At 36.4% G+C, this 21,831-nt stretch overlaps 2 protein-coding genes across 2 annotated transcripts; both read left to right on the top strand.

Annotated features, from left to right (window-relative positions):
* Nucleotides 1–203: 203 nt before the first annotated feature.
* LOC129902631 (uncharacterized) lies at nucleotides 204–14,932 on the top strand. The gene is given in 7 exon segments (XM_055977967.1): nucleotides 204–849; nucleotides 6,422–6,547; nucleotides 6,886–7,037; nucleotides 7,177–7,336; nucleotides 7,763–7,898; nucleotides 7,901–7,948; nucleotides 14,281–14,932. Coding segments are annotated over 7 exon segments (1,122 nt in total). The 5' UTR covers nucleotides 204–351; the 3' UTR covers nucleotides 14,283–14,932.
* A 1,165-nt stretch (nucleotides 14,933–16,097) lies between these two features.
* Nucleotides 16,098–20,641, top strand: LOC129904329 (uncharacterized). Its single transcript, XM_055979889.1, has 4 exons — nucleotides 16,098–16,202; nucleotides 19,909–20,012; nucleotides 20,104–20,242; nucleotides 20,337–20,641. The coding sequence occupies exons 1-4, from the start codon at nucleotides 16,184–16,186 to the stop codon at nucleotides 20,369–20,371; spliced, it is 297 nt and encodes a 98-aa protein (XP_055835864.1). The 5' UTR covers nucleotides 16,098–16,183; the 3' UTR covers nucleotides 20,372–20,641.
* The last annotated feature ends 1,190 nt before the right edge of the window (nucleotides 20,642–21,831 follow it).

Genomic DNA, 21,831 nt, shown 5'->3' with positions numbered 1-21,831 from the left:
TGTTAGAGAAGTGAGAAGTCATGTATTTATTTTATGACTATATTCTTATTGGTAAATCGAAAATCGAATCGTTAACGATCAAAAATCAATAAAAAATATCTTACTGGATTCTTATTAATTTAACATATTTAAAAATAAAAAACCAATAAACCAACTAAATAATATATAAAATCAAATCGAATCCCACACCACTACCAACGTATTTGAAAAATTTTCTGAGAGTAAGAAGAAAAAATAAGATAAAACAAAGTGAAGGAGGGGGCAAATCAAACAAAAATCACATAAGAGATGCTAAGTTTAGCGCCTTGTATTCAAGAGTAGTGAAACGAGACTTTGAATCTCCGTCAGAAGATGACTTCGCTGGCCTTCCCCAATCAATGGACAGTCATGGCAGAACACAGTAACCAAATACTCACCTGGAAGGTACACTTTGTGAGAGTATTCAAGAAAACCAACCCATTAATCTACTTCCCTAAAATCTCTCTTTACAACCATCACTCGCATTTCCAACTTTGCTTTTCGCAACGTTCCTATAATACTCACGAAAAACCCAATTCTTTTGTGACAAAAGGTTTCATTCTTATAACCTTCTCATTCGCTCTTCTTTCCCTTCGCGTAATTTCCACAATTCTTCTTCCCGAGTTTCCTCAAAGATGGAGCCGACTCATCGAATTCTCTAAACAAGCTGAGTCGGAGCTGATGAGTAGCTGTCCACAGCATTTGATCCGAGCTGTGGTTGCCTATGAGGATAGAAGATTCTTTCGCCATTTTGGCATCGACCCAGTTGGCGTTGCTCGTGCTGTTTTGTCACTCTCGTCTCGTGGTGGTGGTAGCACCATTACCCAACAGGTATGACTATGCAGATAGAGTGTTTGTTGTTATGTCTCAATGAACCTTCTAAACGTTTTGCAATGTTATTATGTCTGGCCCACAGACGAGCAGGCCCTATGCCCAAACACATCGGGGCAAGACAAATAATTAAGCTCTCTGGATAATATTCATTTTTGGGCGTTAACTGCACTTAAAAATTACTCCCTCCGTTCACTTTTTCCCTATTCCAGAGGTCCAACTATATGAGTTTTGAGGATATTTTAAGATAGTAATATGACAAGATTGCAACTTATAATATATTTCGGATAATTTTGGAACATCTAGATTTAAAGTTAAAATATTAAATTAGTTTGAAGATGAGTCAAATTAATTCTATTGAACAAAATGTGATAAGTAAAAGTGAATTCCTTCTGTCTTCAGAAAAGAGAAAGCCAGAACTCTTTCTTTATTTTCTTCTGTTTTAGCGGGATTGAGGCTAGGATAGCTAAAGCTGACAAAATAATTTAGCAGTGAAACTTTCATTTACTTTAATTATGGGGAGGACTCTTTTTTCAGTTTAGAAGTAGAGTCGTCTGTCTATGGTGGAATATTTTAGAGAAGAAATGAGCTGTCAGAAAAGCCAGAGATGTGGGCAAGTATATGGCTTAATTTAGGTAACAGTTGCTGTCAGGACAATTATCTTCAATAAAATAATCATTGAACCATAACTCCATGTATACTGCAAGTGGTCTGTGGTCAGAAGGATTACATGTCACAATTTGAGTTATTTCTTTAGAGTAGTGGGAGACCACCACTCTTGTTTATTAATCTAAAAAATTGGTATTGTCACCTCAAGTGAATATAAAATTTAAAGTAAACGATACCTTTTATTTGAATAATGACTCTAGAGAATATATTATGAAGTCATGGTTCATGAGTGTTCAATATTCTTACTATTAATGACCATGGATCCAGGCGGTAATGCCACATAGACGCTGGAAATGTCATATTTTACGTCCTCAGTTGTTGCTAGCACCTAATGTGACGGTATAGTTCTGCTTGGTCGCCAATCAATATCAAGTTGGTGTAAACAGAGTTAATTCATGTAGTCAACTATAAGCATTAAGGGGAAGTATGAAAAAGAAAATGCAGAAAGTAATTGTAGACCAATTCCAGCCTCATCTATACAATTTCCAGCCAAGCTGTTTTTGTTCTTTCTTTCATCATTACTCTATATGGAGTTCATCTTGTTCTCCCTCATTTTATCTTTGTCCAGTATTCCTGTCTTTGGTTTTACGTTGACAGAATTTGTCTATCCCAACTTTACCGCTTCCAATTTCCAATTTGTCGATAGCACCGGAAGTTTCTTGGTTTCTCGCAATGGAACATTCAAAGCTGCTATCTTCAATCCCGGTCCTGAACAAGTTAATTTCTATTTGTGTGTTATCCATGCTGAATCCAATACCATTATCTGGTCTGCAAATTGTGATGCACCTGTTTCAACTTCAGGAATTATGAGGTTGACCGAGAATGGTATTAGTATTACTGAAAAAGATGGCAGTTTTAAGTGGTCAACTCCACCATTAAAGTTAGCAGTATACGCGATGCAGCTAACTGAGGCTGGAAATCTCCTTCTCCTTGATCAGTTTAATGGGACGCTTTGGCAAAGCTTTAGTTATCCGACAGATACAATTGTGATTGGACAGAAGTTGCGTGTTGGCATGATGCTTTCAAGTGCAATAGCAGGTAATGACTTGTCAAAGGGTCATTACAGGCTTTCTTTGACTGCTTCCGATGCTATGTTACAGTGGCAAGGCCTGACATACTGGAAATTGTCCATGGAAACCAATGCTTATACTAATTCAAATTATGCAGTGGAATACATGTCTGTCAATCAAACAGGTCTGTATCTTTTTGGTCAAAATGGTTCTGTAGTTGTGATAATGGTGAGCTTGTTACAATCCAATTTTCGAATTGCCAAATTGGATGGTTCAGGTCAGTTGATCGTTATTAGTTTTGTTGGCTCTAACATCAAACGAGATTTTATTGGGCCAGTGGATGGGTGTAGAGTACCTTATGTTTGCGGAGGGCTTGGTGTATGCACCTCTGATGTGTTATCAGATAATCCTAAATGTTCCTGTCCTGCTAACTTCAATCTTGGATCACATAATTCAAGCAGCTGCGTGCCTAGTGACAGTTCCTATTCTTTGCCAGTTTGTAATTCCACCAACTACAGCAATCTGTTGAATTCTTCCTCCATGTCGTACATAAGACTTGGCTTTGGTATGGACTACTTCACCACTGATTTCACCAAGCCCTTCAGGGATGGGGTAAATTTGTCCGTATGTCAAAATCTCTGCTCAGTAGACTGTTCATGCTTGGGGATTTTTTATGCAAACTTATCTGGTTCTTGTTACAAACTTGAAGATGAAATAGGGTCAATTATGTTAAGGGCAAGTAGTAATGATGATCTGTTGGGATTTGTTAAGATCCTGGTAGGAGTTTCAACAACCTTAGGGGACAATGATAATTTTGATCAGGAAACTGCAGACTTTCCTTTAGTTGCAGTAGTGATCTTACCTTTCACAGGAATCTTCCTACTCATGGCGCTGGGTTTCATTTTGTGGAGAAGATTTAGATCCCAAAGAATAGGAAAGATAGAATCGAAAAAAAGCCAACCCAGTTTTCCTCCTTCTGAAGACCTGGATGTCTTTTCCATCCCAGGATTACCTGTACGGTTTGAGTACAAACAGCTTAAGGCTGCAACTGATAATTTCAAGACTCAGATCGGCACAGGAGGCTTTGGTGCTGTATATAAGGGTGTGCTCCCAGACAACACTCTGGTTGCAGTAAAGAAGATAATAAATTTAGGCATTCAAGGGCAGAGAGACTTTTGTACTGAGATTGCAATCATTGGCAATATTCACCACATAAACTTGGTCAAGTTGAAAGGTTTCTGTGCTCAAGAGAGACAACGCCTATTGGTGTATGAATATATGAACCGTGGATCGCTTGATCGCACTCTTTTTGGTAATGTACCTGTCTTGGAATGGCAAGAACGGGTTGAGATAGCTCTTGGTTCTGCCCGCGGACTTGCATACTTGCACAGTGGCTGTGAACAAAAGATTGTCCACTGTGATGTGAAGCCAGAGAACATTCTCTTGCACGATAATTTTCAGGCAAAAATATCTGATTTTGGCCTCTCCAAGCTGCTGAATCGTGAACAATCCAGTCTATTCACAACAATGAGGGGGACTCGTGGTTATCTTGCTCCTGAATGGCTCACAAGTTCTGCAATCTCAGACAAAACTGATGTGTATAGCTTTGGAATGGTACTCCTTGAAATTGTAAGTGGAAGGAAAAACTGCTCTTTAAGAACACAAAGTCACAGCCTTGATGATAGTGCCACTGGAGATCACTCATCATCTTCATCTGCACAGGGACTTGTTTATTTCCCTTTATTTGCGTTAGAGATGCATGAGCAAGGAAGGTACCTTGAACTTGCTGACCCAAAACTTGAAGGGCGGGTCAGTGGTGGAGATATTGAGAAGTTTGTGCGGGTAGCATTGTGCTGTGTTCATGAGGATCCATCTCTTAGGCCAACTATGGTTAGTGTTGTTAGCATGTTGGAGGGTGAGATACCACCGACTGCGCCAAGAATGGAATCTCTAAACTTTTTACGCTTCTACGGGCGACGTTTTTCAGAGGCATCAAACATGGAAGAAGCTGGAGGCCAGATTGATGTCATGTTATATCCGCAAGCAAATACTTCTCATACATCCTCTCGGAGCGTCTCTAATGCTTACTTCTCTTACATTTCGTCTCAACAGATCTCTGGTCCAAGATAAAGTCTAGTTGGTGCTACTTGATTCTATAGAAGTGGAGTGCAGATAATTTGTAAATTGTAGTCCAAATGTACATTCGGTTACTCATGAAGAAACATGAAAGTTGAATTTTTAAAAAGGGAATGCACTCCATTCATAACTCTTGGTTCAATCTTGTATAGATACAACAAATGTGTTTGATGTCTGTGTCCGGTAAATGGTGCAAGACAGCCTTTATTCTCTATATTTGATCAGGTTTAAGTATTGCTCCTTCCACCAAATAGGACAAAAGCAAACGAAACAAACTAGAAAATAACTAATACTGCATCTACTAAAAACCAAGATGTTTTAGTGGGAGAATTTTATAGAATGGCATGGAGGATGCTATGTCTGGGCTATAGTAAGTACTCAAAAATAAGAATAACTTGGTTTTGTGTTGAGGTTTGTTTGACTTGCAGATTATGTTTGGTAAAAAAGAAGCAACAGGAGATTTGGGTGTGGAACATCTAAAACTTGACAGCCATTCAAATGAGACCTAGAATTCTATATCAGCTTTGAGGTTCTTCAACAGTAGTTTTTTTTAGTTTTAGTGAGAGATTGGTGGTCCTAAGAGATGAGCTTCATCTTCATGATATTCTGATTTCTTTCATTGAAAATAGATAGCACTTTCTTATGACTTCCTTGTTCAATGTAGAAATGTATGTTTCATCCTGACACCTCCACTATGACCATCCCTTTTCCCTCCGCCCACCCTCCAACCCCAGTAATTAGGAAAAATATTTTGCTTTATGCTGAAGTATTTATTATTCTTCATTTATATGTGGAAAATGCTTCACAATTACAACAATCCAGATAGGAATTCAATAACCCAACCTCTTCGTTAAATGAGGACTAAGTGGAGACTACTGCTGCTAAGAGCTTACTCTAGATTTGTTGCACAAAGATCATTTCCCTTTTTCTTTTTTATTGAACACAAAGGGTACTTTCCTTCCAACTGGCCCCATCTGAATCTCATCTGGTGCGCTTGCAGGAAATTCAACTATACCAGCCAAAGGAATCAAATGTGATTTTTACAGCATCCCTAATTTAACATGATATCTTATGCCCACGAAGTAATATGTGACAACATCTTTCTGAAATTCCAACCTAAAGATCTAGCCAATTATAATGCCTTTTAAAGTTCAACTGGCTGCCTGCTTTTCTTTTTTACAACTTCATCAGTCAGGAATTCAGATTTTAGGTTCAGTTTGTTGATATCATGTTTGTACCATTACTAAAGTTTCATTTATGTGGCAAATACCTCCGTACCACTGGAATTCCTATTCTTTTTGGTTCTTCCTTTTCTTTTTTCTACTTCTTGTTTTCAATTTCTTCGAAATGTCTCCGTTATCTGAAAATGAGATATAGGAATTCCCATTTCTACTCTTTCTTTCTTCCGAATTATTGTTTCTTCTTTGGTCTTAGATACTGGCTAAAAGTAATATTATGCACTTGTCTGATGAGGCATCTTGGAGAACTAATTAAAAGTTTCATTATGGCGTAAAGTGATTCTTTGTTTGTTTCTCACGTCATCATCCCTGATACTTGTGTCAATCTTAATTTTTTGCGTCTCTGCTTAAAAAATTATATTGTCTACCACGGTAAAATGTTCTTTATTCTCTCTATTTACCTGCCATTTGGTTCTAATAATGGGAGGGGCAAAGGTTTGGCTTTTTGCGTGTGTTGCTTGACTCTTTTTGAAGTCGTGTATTTCTGTTTATTCAGTTGAATCTACTTATCCTTGGCAGCTTGTCAAAATTTCATTCTTGAAGAATGAACGCACATTCTTGAGGAAAATTGTTGAGATGATTCTGGCTTTAGCACTAGAGGGAACAATCTCAAAAATGGAAATCTTGAGTGCTTATTTGTCTAAGGTCAAGTACATCCTTATTTATTGCTATCATAACTTCATTCACAAATTACTTCAGCGACTGGAAAATAAAAGCATTTTGCCTTTGTTTCTTTCTTCATATTAATTTATTTTTTCATTAGATCAATTTGTTTATGGTCCGGTTGTGGAACTGGGAATGGAGATAAAACTGAGAAATACAAATTGACCTTTCTTGGATAAAAAGCATCGACCTAATGATATTTCAACTATATTATCAGATGGATATATATTTCATGTTAGTCCCTCCATGATATGTCCCTGTAATCTATTTGGTTTTCCTCTTGTTATGCATGAATTCTAACAGAGCCTAAGGCAAAACAGATATATTGGGGACATGGTATTTGTGGTATTCAATCAGCATCAAACTTGTATTTCGGAAAACACATATCCCTTCTTAGCTTGGGAGAATGTGCTATGCTTGCAGCAATGATACCAGCGCCAGAGCTCCGGTCACCATTCAGGGACACTAGCAGGTTGTAGCTCATAGAAACTTGTAACTTACTTTTTCCGGACGTAGCTTCTTCTGGTCCTGAGTGCTTCTGGTATTCTTTTGGGGTACTACTGCATTCTATTGCTTGTCTGGAAACATAAACCTTGATGTGATATCCTCAGAGGAAAGACCTTCCAAGCTAGAGTTCTGAAAAGGATGGTGGAATTTGGATTTCTTGATGTAGAGATGGCAAGCGTTGCTGTAAAACAGCATCTCAGATTTAATTCTGGAAGCCCAGATCACCCAGATGGATTCTTGGTTATATCGTCTTTCTCTCAAGAGGTGAATACAGATTCTTATTTTTCAACCTATAATTTTTTTTCTTTTTTTCCAGTTTCGTTTCAATACTTATCTTAAATTTTGAGCCGGTGCATTTTCCCTCTACAAAACTCAATGAGACGAATCATCTTTGTCAAATCCGTACAACAAGATCATAGTTTGTCAGCTCCTTTTCCCATCATTCCTCAGTTGAAGATCATTTTCCATGTTACATCCATTACGTGAGATTATTATCATGATCATTTTTACTTTTTCAGACACCCTAAGAAAAGCATTTAACATCTAAAACTTATGAAACATGGTAATTGGCCTAGGAATTACTAATACTTATCTAGCATCGACAACTCCAAAAATAATTTTTTACGCTGCTGGTTGAATGAACTAGCTTCTAATTTACTTTTTGTTGTTTCTGTTGAATTTTTCACTTAGCATTCAAGTATGGGCACAAAGTGTGACGGAGGTTCATTCTCGACCATCAAGAGAGTATGGGACTGGGAAACAGAAAGCAAAATCTGGGAAGTGAAAGAGGACATGGACAGATGGGCAACTGGTGTAAAAGATCGGGAAGCATCGATAATTCCAAGTTCAAATCAAAACTTCTTTTCATGATCAGATGTAAGAGATCTCTTCCAACATTCTCTATTGATTTCTGACACAGTTGGTGAGTTTCAGATTTGATTATCTCATGCTAGCTGATTAACGTAGTTTTTTGTGTGGCAGTGCTTTTGCCAAAGGTGCAATAAAGAGAAACAACAAATATGTGCCAGTGTTATTTGGTGGCAAGATATAAAAATTTCAGTCTTATATAAAGCACTAAAATTTAAATTGACGATACTTAAAAAATGGTATACCCTTTAAAAGACTGTAGTTACAAATGTCGTGCTTTTCTTTCTGTTATTCTTGTCTTCTTTTTGTTCTAGTTTTTTATGTTTTATTTTTATCTTTTGTACCAAGTTGAAAGGAAAACATTTTAGTGATTGATTATTTTGGACCAAAAAGTTTGAGCTGAAAAAGTACTTTCGGGTATCTACTCAACATTGAAAAACTACTTTTAAATGTTACTGCAACTCAGTTCTCTCTGCTAAACGATTTGCTTATTTTTGAGTCATTGAGCTTATTGAATAGAATTGATAATAATGAGTCAAGATTGAACTTAGCACAAATTTGATTAGTGAATTCATCAACTCATTGCGTGATATACAAATTGGTGTAATAACATCATGCATAAAGATCATTAAAAGGGCATTAGAAGGAACACGAAAAAGGTCCCAGGAGAATTCAGAGCTGGAGGGACTTTGAATATGTTCCTCGTGAAAACGGTTTCTAACTTCTGAAACATCTAAGTACATACTTTAAGTGACAAATGTCTATTTAAATGGATATATGTCTTGCATTCATTGGTTGGTGCAAGTATAGCGTGCATTTTAGTTTTCTCCAATTAGCACCGCCAGACAAGCATTTTCAATTAGGAACTGAGAATTTTGATGGTTACTTGTTATGAATTTCACCAATCACACATTCAATTCTCCCTGAATACGTTCATGGATGCAGTGAAAAGGAGCTAAACAGAAATTTAGAGAGAAAGGGAGAGAGGGAGCAGGAAAATACCTCTTCAAGCATTTTGATTCAATTACAACCGAGATGAATCACACCAGGATATATTCTAGTACACAGTTGGATTTTCTATCTTGACAGCTATACATACTAACTCACTCTATCAGTTAAGTCCACCTAACTTCAACTGCTAGCTAACCATAGTTGTAACTAACTTGTTGCAATTCCTCAGCTTGTAAACTCTCACACTCCCCTTCAAGCTCTAGGGTGTAGAATGTTTAAAAGTCCAAGCTTGCTCAAAAGGAAATTGTGTTGAGCATATCCAAGTCCTTTATTTAACAAATCAACCTGTTGATCCTTGGTTCCAATATGCTTTGTGTGACTTCTGCCTTCCCTGATCTTATCTCTCACAAAGTGACAGTCAATTTCTATATGTTTGGTCCTTTCATGGAAAATGGAATTTGCTATTATTTGCAAAGTAGCCTTACTATCTCAGTACACATTTACTGGAGTTATGATGTTCACCCCCAACTCTTTAAACAGTCCCAACAACCAAACAACTTCTAATGTGGCTGTTGCCAAACTTTTGTATTCTGCTTCAGCAGAAATTCTTGATACTGTGTGCTTCTTTGACTTCCATGAGATCAATGATTCACCAAACTTCTATATAGTCAGTCACTGGTCTTCTAGTGTTTGGATTGTCATGCCCCGAGTCTACACCCTAGGCGTGGCCGGCACTCTGAAACCATTGCTGGTTCCCAAGCGAACCCTTGGCCTGGCTACTCACTAAGAGGAAGACTATAGCTCAAGTACTAACTCAGATGGGCATATATAAGAATGTAAGTAATTCTAACTCATGATAATAATCTCAAAATGCTCAAGTTTGTATATAATAAATGGATAGTTTAAAACATAACTCTGACAGATGGGCTCAAACTCTGTCTAACTAGTCTATGAAGCCTTTAAAACTGACTCTGAAATAGGTACTGGGACAGGCCCAAGGCTACCCCAAAATACTAATAAGTAAAGACTGAAGTAAAGACTTAAGAGCTCCTCTGAATGCAAAGAGGTCTCACCAAAAGTTAGATGGAAATCTAATTCAACGATGAGCCTGTTGAGGATCTCTATCACCTGTATCTGTATCATAAAACGATGCAGTGCCAAATGACGTCAGTACATGGAATGTACGACATGTAAAATAGTTGAAAGGAAACTTACTCAAAGATACTCAACTGAACTCAATTCAATGAAATAGCTCAACACAATGAAACATGCAATATATATATATATATATATATATATATATATATATAATAAGACAGTGCTTTAAAAGATATGAACAATAAATGCAACTCAGTATGAAAATAATAATACTTTTACTCTTGGGGAGTTTCTCTAACCGATAACCATCACTTAGGAGTTATGTGATGATACAACGAACTGTTGTCGTTGTCGCAATCGTCCAATACCTTGCCAGGGTGAGGGATGCAACTTATCTCATGGATCCATATAAAAGCCCTCAATGAGGCTATGAGGAGTCGCCTGAATGAACGACATGATCCTATCCTACGCTGGCTACATAGTTTATGGGGTTCAAGTTTTTCTATACTTTTACCCAAATCGGTGCTCAATACTACTCCCAAAATATATTTATTATGCTCATATCTCAAGTGAGTGTATGTACTCAATTAGCTCATTTAGTCTCATTGGACTTTACTCTATTAGCTCAACTCTTCTCAACTCATCTCTTCTCTTTAAAGTAGTTATATTTTCAACTCAATGAATGCATTTAAAAGCATAACTTGATTTCTCAACTCAATCTCAAATAGATATTTAAATGCATTATTACTCAACTCATTTAGACTCAATAATAATCTTGCTCAAAATGGTGAATAAAGACTTCTCAAAGCTCAAACTCATGCTCAATTAAAAGATAAAATATGTCATTCTTTAAACTCAAAGCAATGCATAAAATTAATTAATGCAACTTTTTCAACTAGGTTCATGTGAATGTAGACATGAACGACAATTTAAGAACTCAAATTATGGGAACCATCATAATATATTTATATATACAGAGAACTCAATAAGGAATCTCATAGATAACTCAAGAACTCAATTGAAGGGCTTGAAACTCAAACTCAAACTCAATTTTGACTGAATAAAGAGGTGGGGCACGAGGACTAACTCAGTCCAACATTGTGATTAACCTTATATACCTGGAACGACGATTATCTAAGTGAAATAGGAAGATCTTGTTTGAAACTCTTGAACACTAGCTTTTCTCCTTCTCTCCAATTCTTGCTCTCAAAAGATTCCAAGTGTTAATGAGAGAAAAACCTCGTTGGGTACTAAAGAGGGACTAATTTTAGTCCCAAAACAGCTTGGTTTAAGTTTGAGAAAGGTGGGAAAAGACCGGAATACCCCCACTTAAAAACTGTCTCTGGCCGCTACGGGCTCTTCTACCGTCCGTAGAAGACTGATCGTAGAAGTTATGGTCCATAATTCGGACTTTCTGGAAATTTGCTCAATGGGTCTACGACCAACTTTCTACGGGCCGTAGACCCTAAGACGGGTTGTTCAAGGCCTCTCGTAGGAATTGATTGGGGATTGGGCTTGGGGTATACTGACCCCTTTCTACGGATCATGCAAACTCTTACGGGTCGTAGACCCTATCATAGGATCTAAGTGCACATTCCAGTAGCTACTGGAATGTGTCACTGAATCTACGATCGAACTCTACAGGTATTAGGGAAGTTGACTGGTCGTAAGGTGGGGTCATAGAAAGGGTCCTCAGTAACTCGAATTTGGCTAAGTATAGAGGGGTTCCACGAGCCCTTCCTACGGCTCGTAGAAGACTCTACGGGTCGTAGAGTGGGTCATGGACCTACTGACAGTGGTTTCTTCTCAGTTTTTCTCAAGGTTCTCAGAATTTATCGAACTTAAAAGAATACGGGGTGTTACATGGACATTGATGTACAATCTGCATTTCAGAAACATGCCAGGTTATCTTCACCTTTGTTGCTTAGCAAAATCCCCATTCTTGGACTTTGTTTGATCTATCTCGCAACTCTCAATTTTGCTTCCCAATGAGACATCTTAGGTGCTTGCATAAACTGACTGAGTGTTTGCACAACAAACACTATATCTGGCCTTGTAACTGCCAGGTAAATTGATCTCCCTATCAATCTTTGATATTCAGTGATGTCTTCTAATACTGCATCACCTCTTATCCCAGCATGTTTATCATACTCAACTGAAGTGAACTTTTGATTCAGATCTATAGGAGTAGACACTGGCTTAGATCCTCCGAATTCTAAATCTGAAGCTAATTTAAGTGCATACTTCCTTTGGTTCAATAGGATCCTTTTACTTGACCTTAACACTTCTGTCCCCAAGAAGTATTTCAATTCACCAATGTCCTTCACTTTGAACTTCAGTTTCAATACCTCTTTTGTATGAACTCTTCACTATTTCCAGTAATCATCAGATCATCCACATAGATCAAAATTGCTACAAACTTCTGTCCTTGCTGCTTAGCGAATAGGGAATAGTCATGCAGACTCTGCTTGTATCCTGCATTTGTTAAAGCTTCATTAAGCTTGATGTTCCATTGCCTTGATGCTTGTTTCAACCCATACAAGGACTTCATTAATCTGCATACATTTTGTCCCCTTCTCTTCTAAAGCCCTGAGGCAACTCCATATACACCTCCTCATACAAATCTCCTTGCAAAAGTGCATTATATACATCCTGCACACTCCAACCTCTGGTAGTAGCTAAGGTACGGATCTCACAATTACCATTTTGGCAACTGGTGAGTAGGGGTGTTCATGGTTCGGTTTGGAATTGTTTTGGGTTAAAATCAAAACCAAACCAAACCAAACCAAATATAATTCATATCCATCTGTTTGGTTCACTTTTTTCGACTTTTTAGAAACATAATGATATTTCTCTCTTTTATTTTTTCCTACAATCATCAAATAATTTTTCATCAGTTTCCAAGTTATAATCCGTTATTAATCTTTTATTGTGGTAGCTATAATTTTCTTGGATTATAGAGAAAATTTCGTAGTATCTATAAGCTTTAATCAAGTGAAAAGTTCATAAGAAATACAAAAAGAATATATAGGTAAATCTCATAGTTGTTTCGTTGAATAAAGGAATTTGGATTCATGACTTATGTTTAATAAATGAGCTTAAGGTGTAAAGTTCATTAACCTATTAAAAAAGGGCAGTCCGGTGCACTTAAGCTCCCGCTATGCGCAGGGTCCGGGGAAGGGCCCGACCACAAGGGTCTGTTGTACGCAGCCTTACCTTGCATTTCTGCCTGAGGCTGTTTCCAAGGCTTGAACCCGTGACCTCCTGGTCACATGGCAGCAACTTTACCAGTTCATTAACCTATTAGAGATAAAAATATATTTCAAAATACAAAAAAATATAGATAAATTTCATAGTTTTTTCGTTGAATAAATGAATTTGGATTCATGATTTATGAGTTTAAGGTGTAAAGTTCATTAACCTATTAGAGATAAATAAATTTTTCATGTAAAAGTATACAAAGTATTTAAAATTATTTACAAACAATAATATATTGTATATATATAATTATAAAATTTGTGTATATAAATTTATCGGTTCGGTTCAATTTTTGGTTTGGATCAAATTTTTAACCGAACTGTAAACACCACTATTGGTGAGAATGTCTCATGGTAACCTGGCCCTTCTTTTTGGTTGTATCCTTTTGCAACTAGTTTGCCCTTGAATCTGTCTACTTCCCCTATGCTTTATACTTGTTAGTGATTGTCAAGTGATTGTCATAGTACTAGTCGTACCCTTGTAGTTCTTGCCATATGTTGGTTATTGTGTTTTGAGTATTCACACTATTTTGCTGTTATTGTTTCTCTTGTTGACTCTAAATTATTTTTCATATTAATTGTTATGATTTCTTCATTGTTTTCTTCTTCCTTTTACTTGGGTTTGATCACTTGAGCCGAGGGTCTTTCGAAAACAACCTCTCTACCTCCTTGAGGTAGTGGTAAGGTTTGCGTACACTCTACCTTTCCCATACCTCACTTAATGGGGCTTCACTGGGTATATTGTTGTTGTTGGTGTTGTACACCCATTTTGAACTTATAGCAGTTTTTCCCTTTGGAAGATGCACCATCTCCCATGTACTATTTTCTTCCAAAGCCTTTATCTCCAAACTCATGGCTTCAATCAATATTTGATCCTTAGAAGCTTCTGCGTAGTTCTGAGCTCTCTAAGAGTATCATTTGAAAGATAGTCTGATAAATAATATAGGACTGTTCCATTGGCTTTCTTAGTGATGACATAGTCTTGATGCCACAATGGCTCTTTGATATTTCTATCAAATCTTCTGACTTCAACAGAACCTGGTTGAAGTGATTGACGTCCAACATTGTGTACTTCTGCTTCACCAGACATCTCCCCAACAGGTGTTCCGCTATCATCATCTATAGGTTCAGCAAATGTCTCATCTGTACCACTCTCCTTTGATGTTGCAAAATCCTCAATGCCAGGAATCTCATTGTTGGCAGGAAGCATATCACTCTCCTGTTTATCTGTTGCTCTTGTATGTGGTTCAGGAATGTGAAGTGACTCAAGATCATGAGAAGATACATCACTCCCCCTGTTATGAACTGTGAGAGGCACTTTAACTGTGGAAAAAGCTTTGGCAAAAGGAAAAATGTGTTCTTTAAAAATGACATCCCTGTGATGGTGACTCTCAACACGCACACAAGTGTACGTGGTTGTTCAAAGAGTACAAATTGGTGTAGTTAGGATATTGTACCCAAAGACTGGTGATTCAGCAAGAATCTCGTAAATTTTAATGCCGCAATTTTAGACAAGTGTTAAAGTAACTGAAAGAGAATTTCTTTATTGTTATTTATATCTACCTAAATTTAAAGATCGAAAGCAAGTAAAGATTGTGCTCACAAAGAGAGATTTCAGGGTTACTACTTTGTTTCACAATCTTGTAAAGTATTTGATTTCATCGACTTAATTCACTTAACTAGTTGTTGATTTATGGGTTTAATATCATGAATATGGTTTTTCAATCCTTTAATTATCTATCCAAAGTGGCTTCACACCTACATCGTTGGGCAGGGATATGGTAAACCAATTCGAACGCATTTATCTGTTTTTATTTTGTAGCCAACTAAGGCGATCCAAGTATATTCCTATTCTAGCCGCAAATCGATTCTTTATTTTACTAAGTAAAGATCTTATTCCCTATATTCTACGTTCTATCTCATGATTCTTTTTTTGAGTCCACAATGAGAATATAAATGTACTTCAATGGTAGCTAAGCCTTAAAATATAAGCTCAAAAATATAAGAATAACTGATATGATAGACATATACTTGAGAGACATGTCACATTATCTTTCTAATATATATATATATATATATATATATATATATATATAATATTATTAGGCCAAACACATACACAACCCCTTTAACTTGTACCTAAATTTTATTTTGGTACTCTAACTCAATCTTATTTTTTTTAATCCTCCAACTCTATTTTTCATGTGTCATTTAAACACAAAATGCTGACCGGACAAATTGGTGAGATTACTCACCCTTTAAAGCATATGAGAGATCCTTTATAATGTTAATATTCAATATTTTTTAACGATTAAAATAATTTTCACTATATAGTATAATAGAAGATAGATATAAACAATATATTAAAAATAGGTGGTGAAATTTGTCCCATTTTCCTAAAAAAATTATCATTTAATCATTTCCTAATATTTATGATTTTGAAAACAACTAATATATTACTTATTAAATCATTCCTCATTTGTATTACTAACATATAGGAACACTAATATTTAAAATTATTTTCACTTTACCTTATAATATAATTTATTTAGGACTTTTAATTAAATTATAATTTTAACATCATAAATTTGAGTCATTAAGAAGCTTAAATTTTAGATAAATATAGAAATGGTTGATAAATCAAACTCCAATCGTATATGTCTGAAGTTAACTTGCATAAATAATATGTCAAATTTTGGAAAAATAAAATAAAATTTCATTATAAAAAAATAAAACATAAAAACAAACAAAATAAAATTATCAAATCCATTGTTACAAGCAATAAAATTTGTTCGAAAGAAAATTCAATGACGTGGCAGTATATTATTTGCTGAAGGGACGTAAGAAGGAGAAAAACATGAGAAATAGAGATCGGAAGCACTGATAAAAGGTAGGCGCGTTAAGAAGTCTGGATTCTGCAAGACAGCTCCAACGAACCATGGCTTACGTCGAGAGAGGTAAAAATCTTTGATTCCATTATTAGTTCTTAACCCTTTTGCTAGTCCTTATTATTTGAACCCCTTTTACTTGTTGATTGGAATTGCTAGAGATTTTTTTTTTTTTTTGATTTGGTGATTTCTTCTCAATTTCTGAAGTAAAAAAAATTCTGGGTTTTGTAAATTATTTGATTTGATCTTTCATGGACTTGAATGGGGGTTTGGTCGCTGTTCTTGATATTATTGTAATTTAATATCAAATTCCTAATGTCTTTGCTTAGTTTATTTGACCTTAGGATCTTTTTGTTTAATTGATCCTTTTTTACATACAAAATCAAATTCCTAATGTCTTTTTTTTTTTTCATGTCATGGGGTCTGGAGTAATCTATCCCCGCACCAACAAAATGCAAAACAAAACAAAAATTAATATTGTTTGATGTTGGTGTAACGATTTGGTATAGATATGATTCTGGAAATGATTAGCGGTGATTTGGATTGCTAAATCTCTTTATTCAAGTTATTTATGGTTCCCTTTGACAATTTATCAGTGACTTTTGTCTCTACATTCTACATTTAATCAACTCAAGGAAATGTGATTCTAATAATCATTTCGTAGTAATTTTGCTATTTTAAGTTTTCCAAATCTCTGACATGATGATTATTAGAAATAAGGTTTTCTAAATATCCTAGATAGGAAGGGTTGCCAGACATTGAAGGATCGTAGGTAGCCGTGTGTTGTAGTACTCTTACGAGGAAGAAGTAGGGAGTTAGTCTCCTGTTTTCATCTTCTCCGTGTTTAGTAGTTTACCTAGGATCCACATAGTATCTTATTCTTCATTTTTTCTACTAGGTATTACTTCAATTGCTTTGTTTATCTTGCTATTTTGTTGTCGTTATTCTTTTTTGAATAAGGTACTAGTATTCAGTCCAAAAACATCAGCATCTAACACTGCTGATGGATCACTTAACAAACAGAATCCCAATACACTGATTTAACAGTGAAGGTCCCTTTGTTGCACAACTTCCAGACTGGTTTGTCTGTAATAGTAGTAGTGCCTGTAAAAAGGAATTTAACACCAGTTGCAAATATGCAATGCTAGAAATTTCCCAATCATTTAATGCCCTCCTAAACAAAAGGTTCCACCCTTGTTCTTTCCATACATGGGATACTTATCATCTTTTTGAAGACTGATAAGGTGTAAATCATGGAATAGAGTTCTAAGATTACTTTGCCCAATCCAATGATCTTCCCAGAAGGAAGATTTTTCCCTATCACCAACCTCTTCATGCTCAGATTTTCAATGCATTCATTCGACATCCTTCTGATGGTTTTCCATACACTGCATCCATAGAGTATAGGAACCTATCTAGCCTAGCAACACTTTGATGATCACCCCCCCACCCCACCCCACCCCGAACCAAGTGAATTTCTCTCCCATAAGACAAGGATCATGTAGCTCCAAGTCTTCAATCCATCATGAAAAGACATTCATGATGTTTGTAACTCTGTTGCACCCCCTTCTTTCCACCATATGCCTCACAATGTTGAAATCTCCACTTGTGACGCAAGGTCTACCACACAACTCCTTCATTGCAGCCATCTCTTCCCAGCACTCTTTAACTTCTCATTTCTACTATGTGGGGCATAATATTCCAATGAAATACCAGGAAAAGGAGTTTTGTGTTGATTCGAACTTGTAAGTGATTGAGTAGGTACTTTCCTCCACCTTAGTGCCAGTCCATACTTAACTATCCCACATAAGAAGTATTTCCCCCTTACTTCCATCTGCTTCAATGAATCCAAGCCTCATCCATCTTCAAGACCATAGTTGATATGCAATCCCCTTATTTACCTTAGTTTCCCGGAGACAAACCACACCTGCTTTCCATTTTTGCAAACAAGTCTTAACCAGATTCTTATTGGTGTTGTTGTTAAGACCCCTCCTCATGTTCCATGTGCTTAGCTTAATATTCATTGAAAGGCCAGACTCAGAACCCTCCCCCTGTTTCTAACACTTGAGACTAGATTGAAGCTTCTTCAGTTTATCCTTACATATGCCCCTGCTGTTAGGGGTGGTAATCGCTTTCCCATGCTTTTTTCTATCACGCTCTGTTTTCCTTCCGTCAATTCTCATGAGTAGTGCAATTATCTCCTCCTCAAATTCTTCGAATGCTACCCCATATGTGTTGCTCAACTCCAATATGTGTGAGTTGATCCAATTTGATGCCTCGGTTTCATCCAGATCTTCCTCTGATAGATTCTGCATATAACTGGTTCGGCATCAAGGATTTGCTGCAATTGTAGTTCCGTCTGGTTTAAATCTTTGGATGTATCCCCTTCTTCAGAATGTCTGCTTGTGCTATTCGCTTCAGTGATCTGTTTTGAATTTTGGGTTTGCATGTATTTATTCTTCTCTACCATTGTCGGTTCAACCAATCATTCCTCCTGTCCTTGGCTATGAACCTCCCCAATTTGTCAGCTATGAAATTCCACCCCGAGTTGAACATCAGTTCTGGAATGATTATTACTGACTTCTCTTAACCTGTACATTAATGATGCTAATGTATCGGCCAAACCTGTTGTAGTTTTTGGAACAGAATATCTCAGCAAGTCTGTCCCTTCTCTTCCATATTCTTTCCAAGTTACCATTCACCTTAGATGCCTTTCTCAGGATCTGACCGATCCAAACCATTGTGTTCCTGCTAAAAGTTGTTCTTCTGATGAAGTTGCTGCTCCTTTCTGTCCATTCGTACGATGTTTCTGCTGTCCCACTGTTTCTTGCTATGTCCTATGATTTTAAACCACCGCAAAATAAATGCTATTATCCAGTGAAATCAAAAGTGGCTAAAAGAAAAAGTAGAGGATTTTTTTCAGTGATCGGTCGAAGACATTGACCATCTTCTCCTTCATTGTCGGGTAGCATCGAAATTATGGTGGGAAATCTGGTGCTGGTTTGGAATATGTTGGGCTATGCCCAGCATTTTGAAAGAATTAATGTTTAGTTGAAATTGCGGTTGTTGGAGAAGATAAAGGGGCATGTAATGTTTGCTCCACTAGCTCTCACGTGGGTCATTTGGAGAGGAAGAAACATGGGAGATTTTGAATATGCTGAGATGACTCTGTACAATTGAGGAGTAGCCCCTTGTCTCTTGCTTCCTTTTGGTGCACCCGTTAGGTTCCTTTTTGTATATATAATTGGGTGTTGTTCGTAGAAAAAATCTCTTGTTGCAGTTTTTTTTTCTAATTTTTGGTATACATCTTGTATACGGGCGTCCCCATGTCCACTTTATTAATAAAAAATATTACTTCATCCCCCCAAAAAAGATACATGTAAAATTTAGATAACCTTTTGTTATAGAAAACTGCTAACCTTTAAAAAGAAAATTATTTACTATGAATCTGAAATGAAATGTGCCCAAATATAGCCAAATGGATATAGAGGATCAATATAGTTTACTCCAACTAATTTGGGATTAAGATAGTAGATTGATTGATTGTGTGGCTATACTCACTCATTTATGAAGTTGCTTGAGTGCAACAATGTTTCTGAGCTTGCATGCTAAGCACTTGTTTTGGCTGATTCAGTTGACCGACCTTAGCTTCTTACTAGAAGAAACTTAAATTCTTCTCTTGATCCAAGTCAGTCAGAAAATCATGCTGCTATATACTTACACTTGACTTATAATATTGTGAGAGAGCTCCTCATATAACCACCTCATTTTGCAGGTGTGGTAAAATCCAAGCGTTCTATATGGCGATTGAAGACTATCACTGATTTCTTTTGGTCCATCATCAACTTCATTAGTGTGTTTTTTGTTACTATGTTTTCGGTAATGATGTTCATTTCCAGATTAAGAACCACATATATGCTAGTATCATGCTTTTGTAGACTCTGTATTAACTACCTCAATACCTTCGTAGATGGAAAAAACAGATTCCTACAGAAAAGGTTCAGGATCCAGCAAGAAGTGGGATGGGGGTGGTCCTGGAAGTGGTCCATATGGTGGTGGTCCACGTGGGCCACCCCGTGGGTTGGATAATGTCCGAGGCATTGACCACAGTATGTTAACTGTTATCTTCGATTGTTTTGGCGTTTATTTGCTGAAATGTTCTTTGAAATTTTTTACTTAATCTCACCATTGTTCCTACTGCAGGCTCTCTTCCTGCCTGTGGTTCTTGCTGCGGATAAATGCTGCCTATGCAACTTTTGAGAATCTATGATTTGGGATCTTATTCCATAAACACATGTACTGAATTGGATGTAGATTTCTGCACTTGCGTTTACATTCAAAACTTGGAAGCGTGTTCATATGTCCCTTTCATCCTAAACCTTGAATAGTATAACTCAAGATGGTGTTCTTCTTTTGTATTTATACGTCTGTATGCTGGCTTCTGCTTTTTAAAAAATCTATATATTTCAACTTCTTTAAAAGGAAATAAATTGCATGTTGGATATGAATCTGTCTTGCTTTGAGCTAGTTGAAGCTTTCTCCTATTTCAGCCCATTTTTCTCGTTAATGCCTAATAGTGAAATTTGTGAGGGTAATGCGCACAAATGCCCCTTGGAGTGGCTTTTAATTTTTGCCTTTTAATTTGAATTAAAAAAAAAAAAGAAAACCGATAATGTTGTTGAAGGTGGAAAAAAACAAAACAAAAAAGTTGCTGAGGCAAAAGGAAATTTAAAAGGTATAAGTTTAAGGCCATGCTACATTGCATAAGTTCAATAACACAAGTAGTTTTCTAGGCATAAATTTAGTAGCATAAGTTATGTCCATTGACGAGAACTTCTGTCCAAGACACAAGTTATGTCCAATGCATATGTTCAATGCATAAATGCAATGGCACAAATTATGGTTAAAGACCAAACTTCTCTTTCATTCTCAAAAAAACTTCTCTCGCTCTATCCCCGCAGGGACAGAGAACCCGTCGATGTCTCGGCTGTGCTATCGGAAGAAATTAAGCTTAAGATATAAGTTATGTCCTAATACAGAAGTTTAGTGGTCCAAATTATGCCGTATCACATAAGTTCAATGGCAGAAGCTATGCCTCAAAGCATATCTTACGATAAAGTTCACTTAAAGTCTTATCTTGCGAATCAAAAGTTATTCCTTAAGGTAAGTATTCTTTAAAAATATTTGTGTGCAAATTTAGTTGTGCCCAATGAAGTTAGGTCATATGTAAGGATACTTTGATCCATAAACTATCATTAAATAAGCAGTAGGGGCAACAATTAAAGATCACAAATTTGAAGGGTAAAATTAAAGACCGCTTCAAAATAGAGATAGTTTGTGCAAAAATCTAAAATTTGTGAGATGCACACGATTGTACTTCTGTGGCTATAAATGCCTTTGATTTCTCAGACTTTTAACAATGAATTTTTTGAACTTCTTCTTTTGCACGAATAAATCTAGTGTATTTTACCTCAGTTGAGTGGTTCACTGACACCATTGATTTTGGTATAAGTATACTGGTGAGTAAAATCTTTCTATTCTGGAAGATATATTCCATTAACCTCGGATGCTTAAGAGGAATAATTTTCTGAAGGATACACTGTGGGTTTAATTTTCTTCGTTTCAAACATTATTTTTGTTTTTGCTACAGATCTATCTTCATTACTGATTTTTAACTTTCTAATTTTGAAATTATATT

Source organism: Solanum dulcamara, chromosome 9 (assembly GCF_947179165.1).
Source record: "Solanum dulcamara chromosome 9, daSolDulc1.2, whole genome shotgun sequence".
NCBI classification, from domain to species: domain Eukaryota; kingdom Viridiplantae; phylum Streptophyta; class Magnoliopsida; order Solanales; family Solanaceae; genus Solanum; species Solanum dulcamara.
This window is presented reverse-complemented; position numbering and strand designations above follow the sequence as displayed.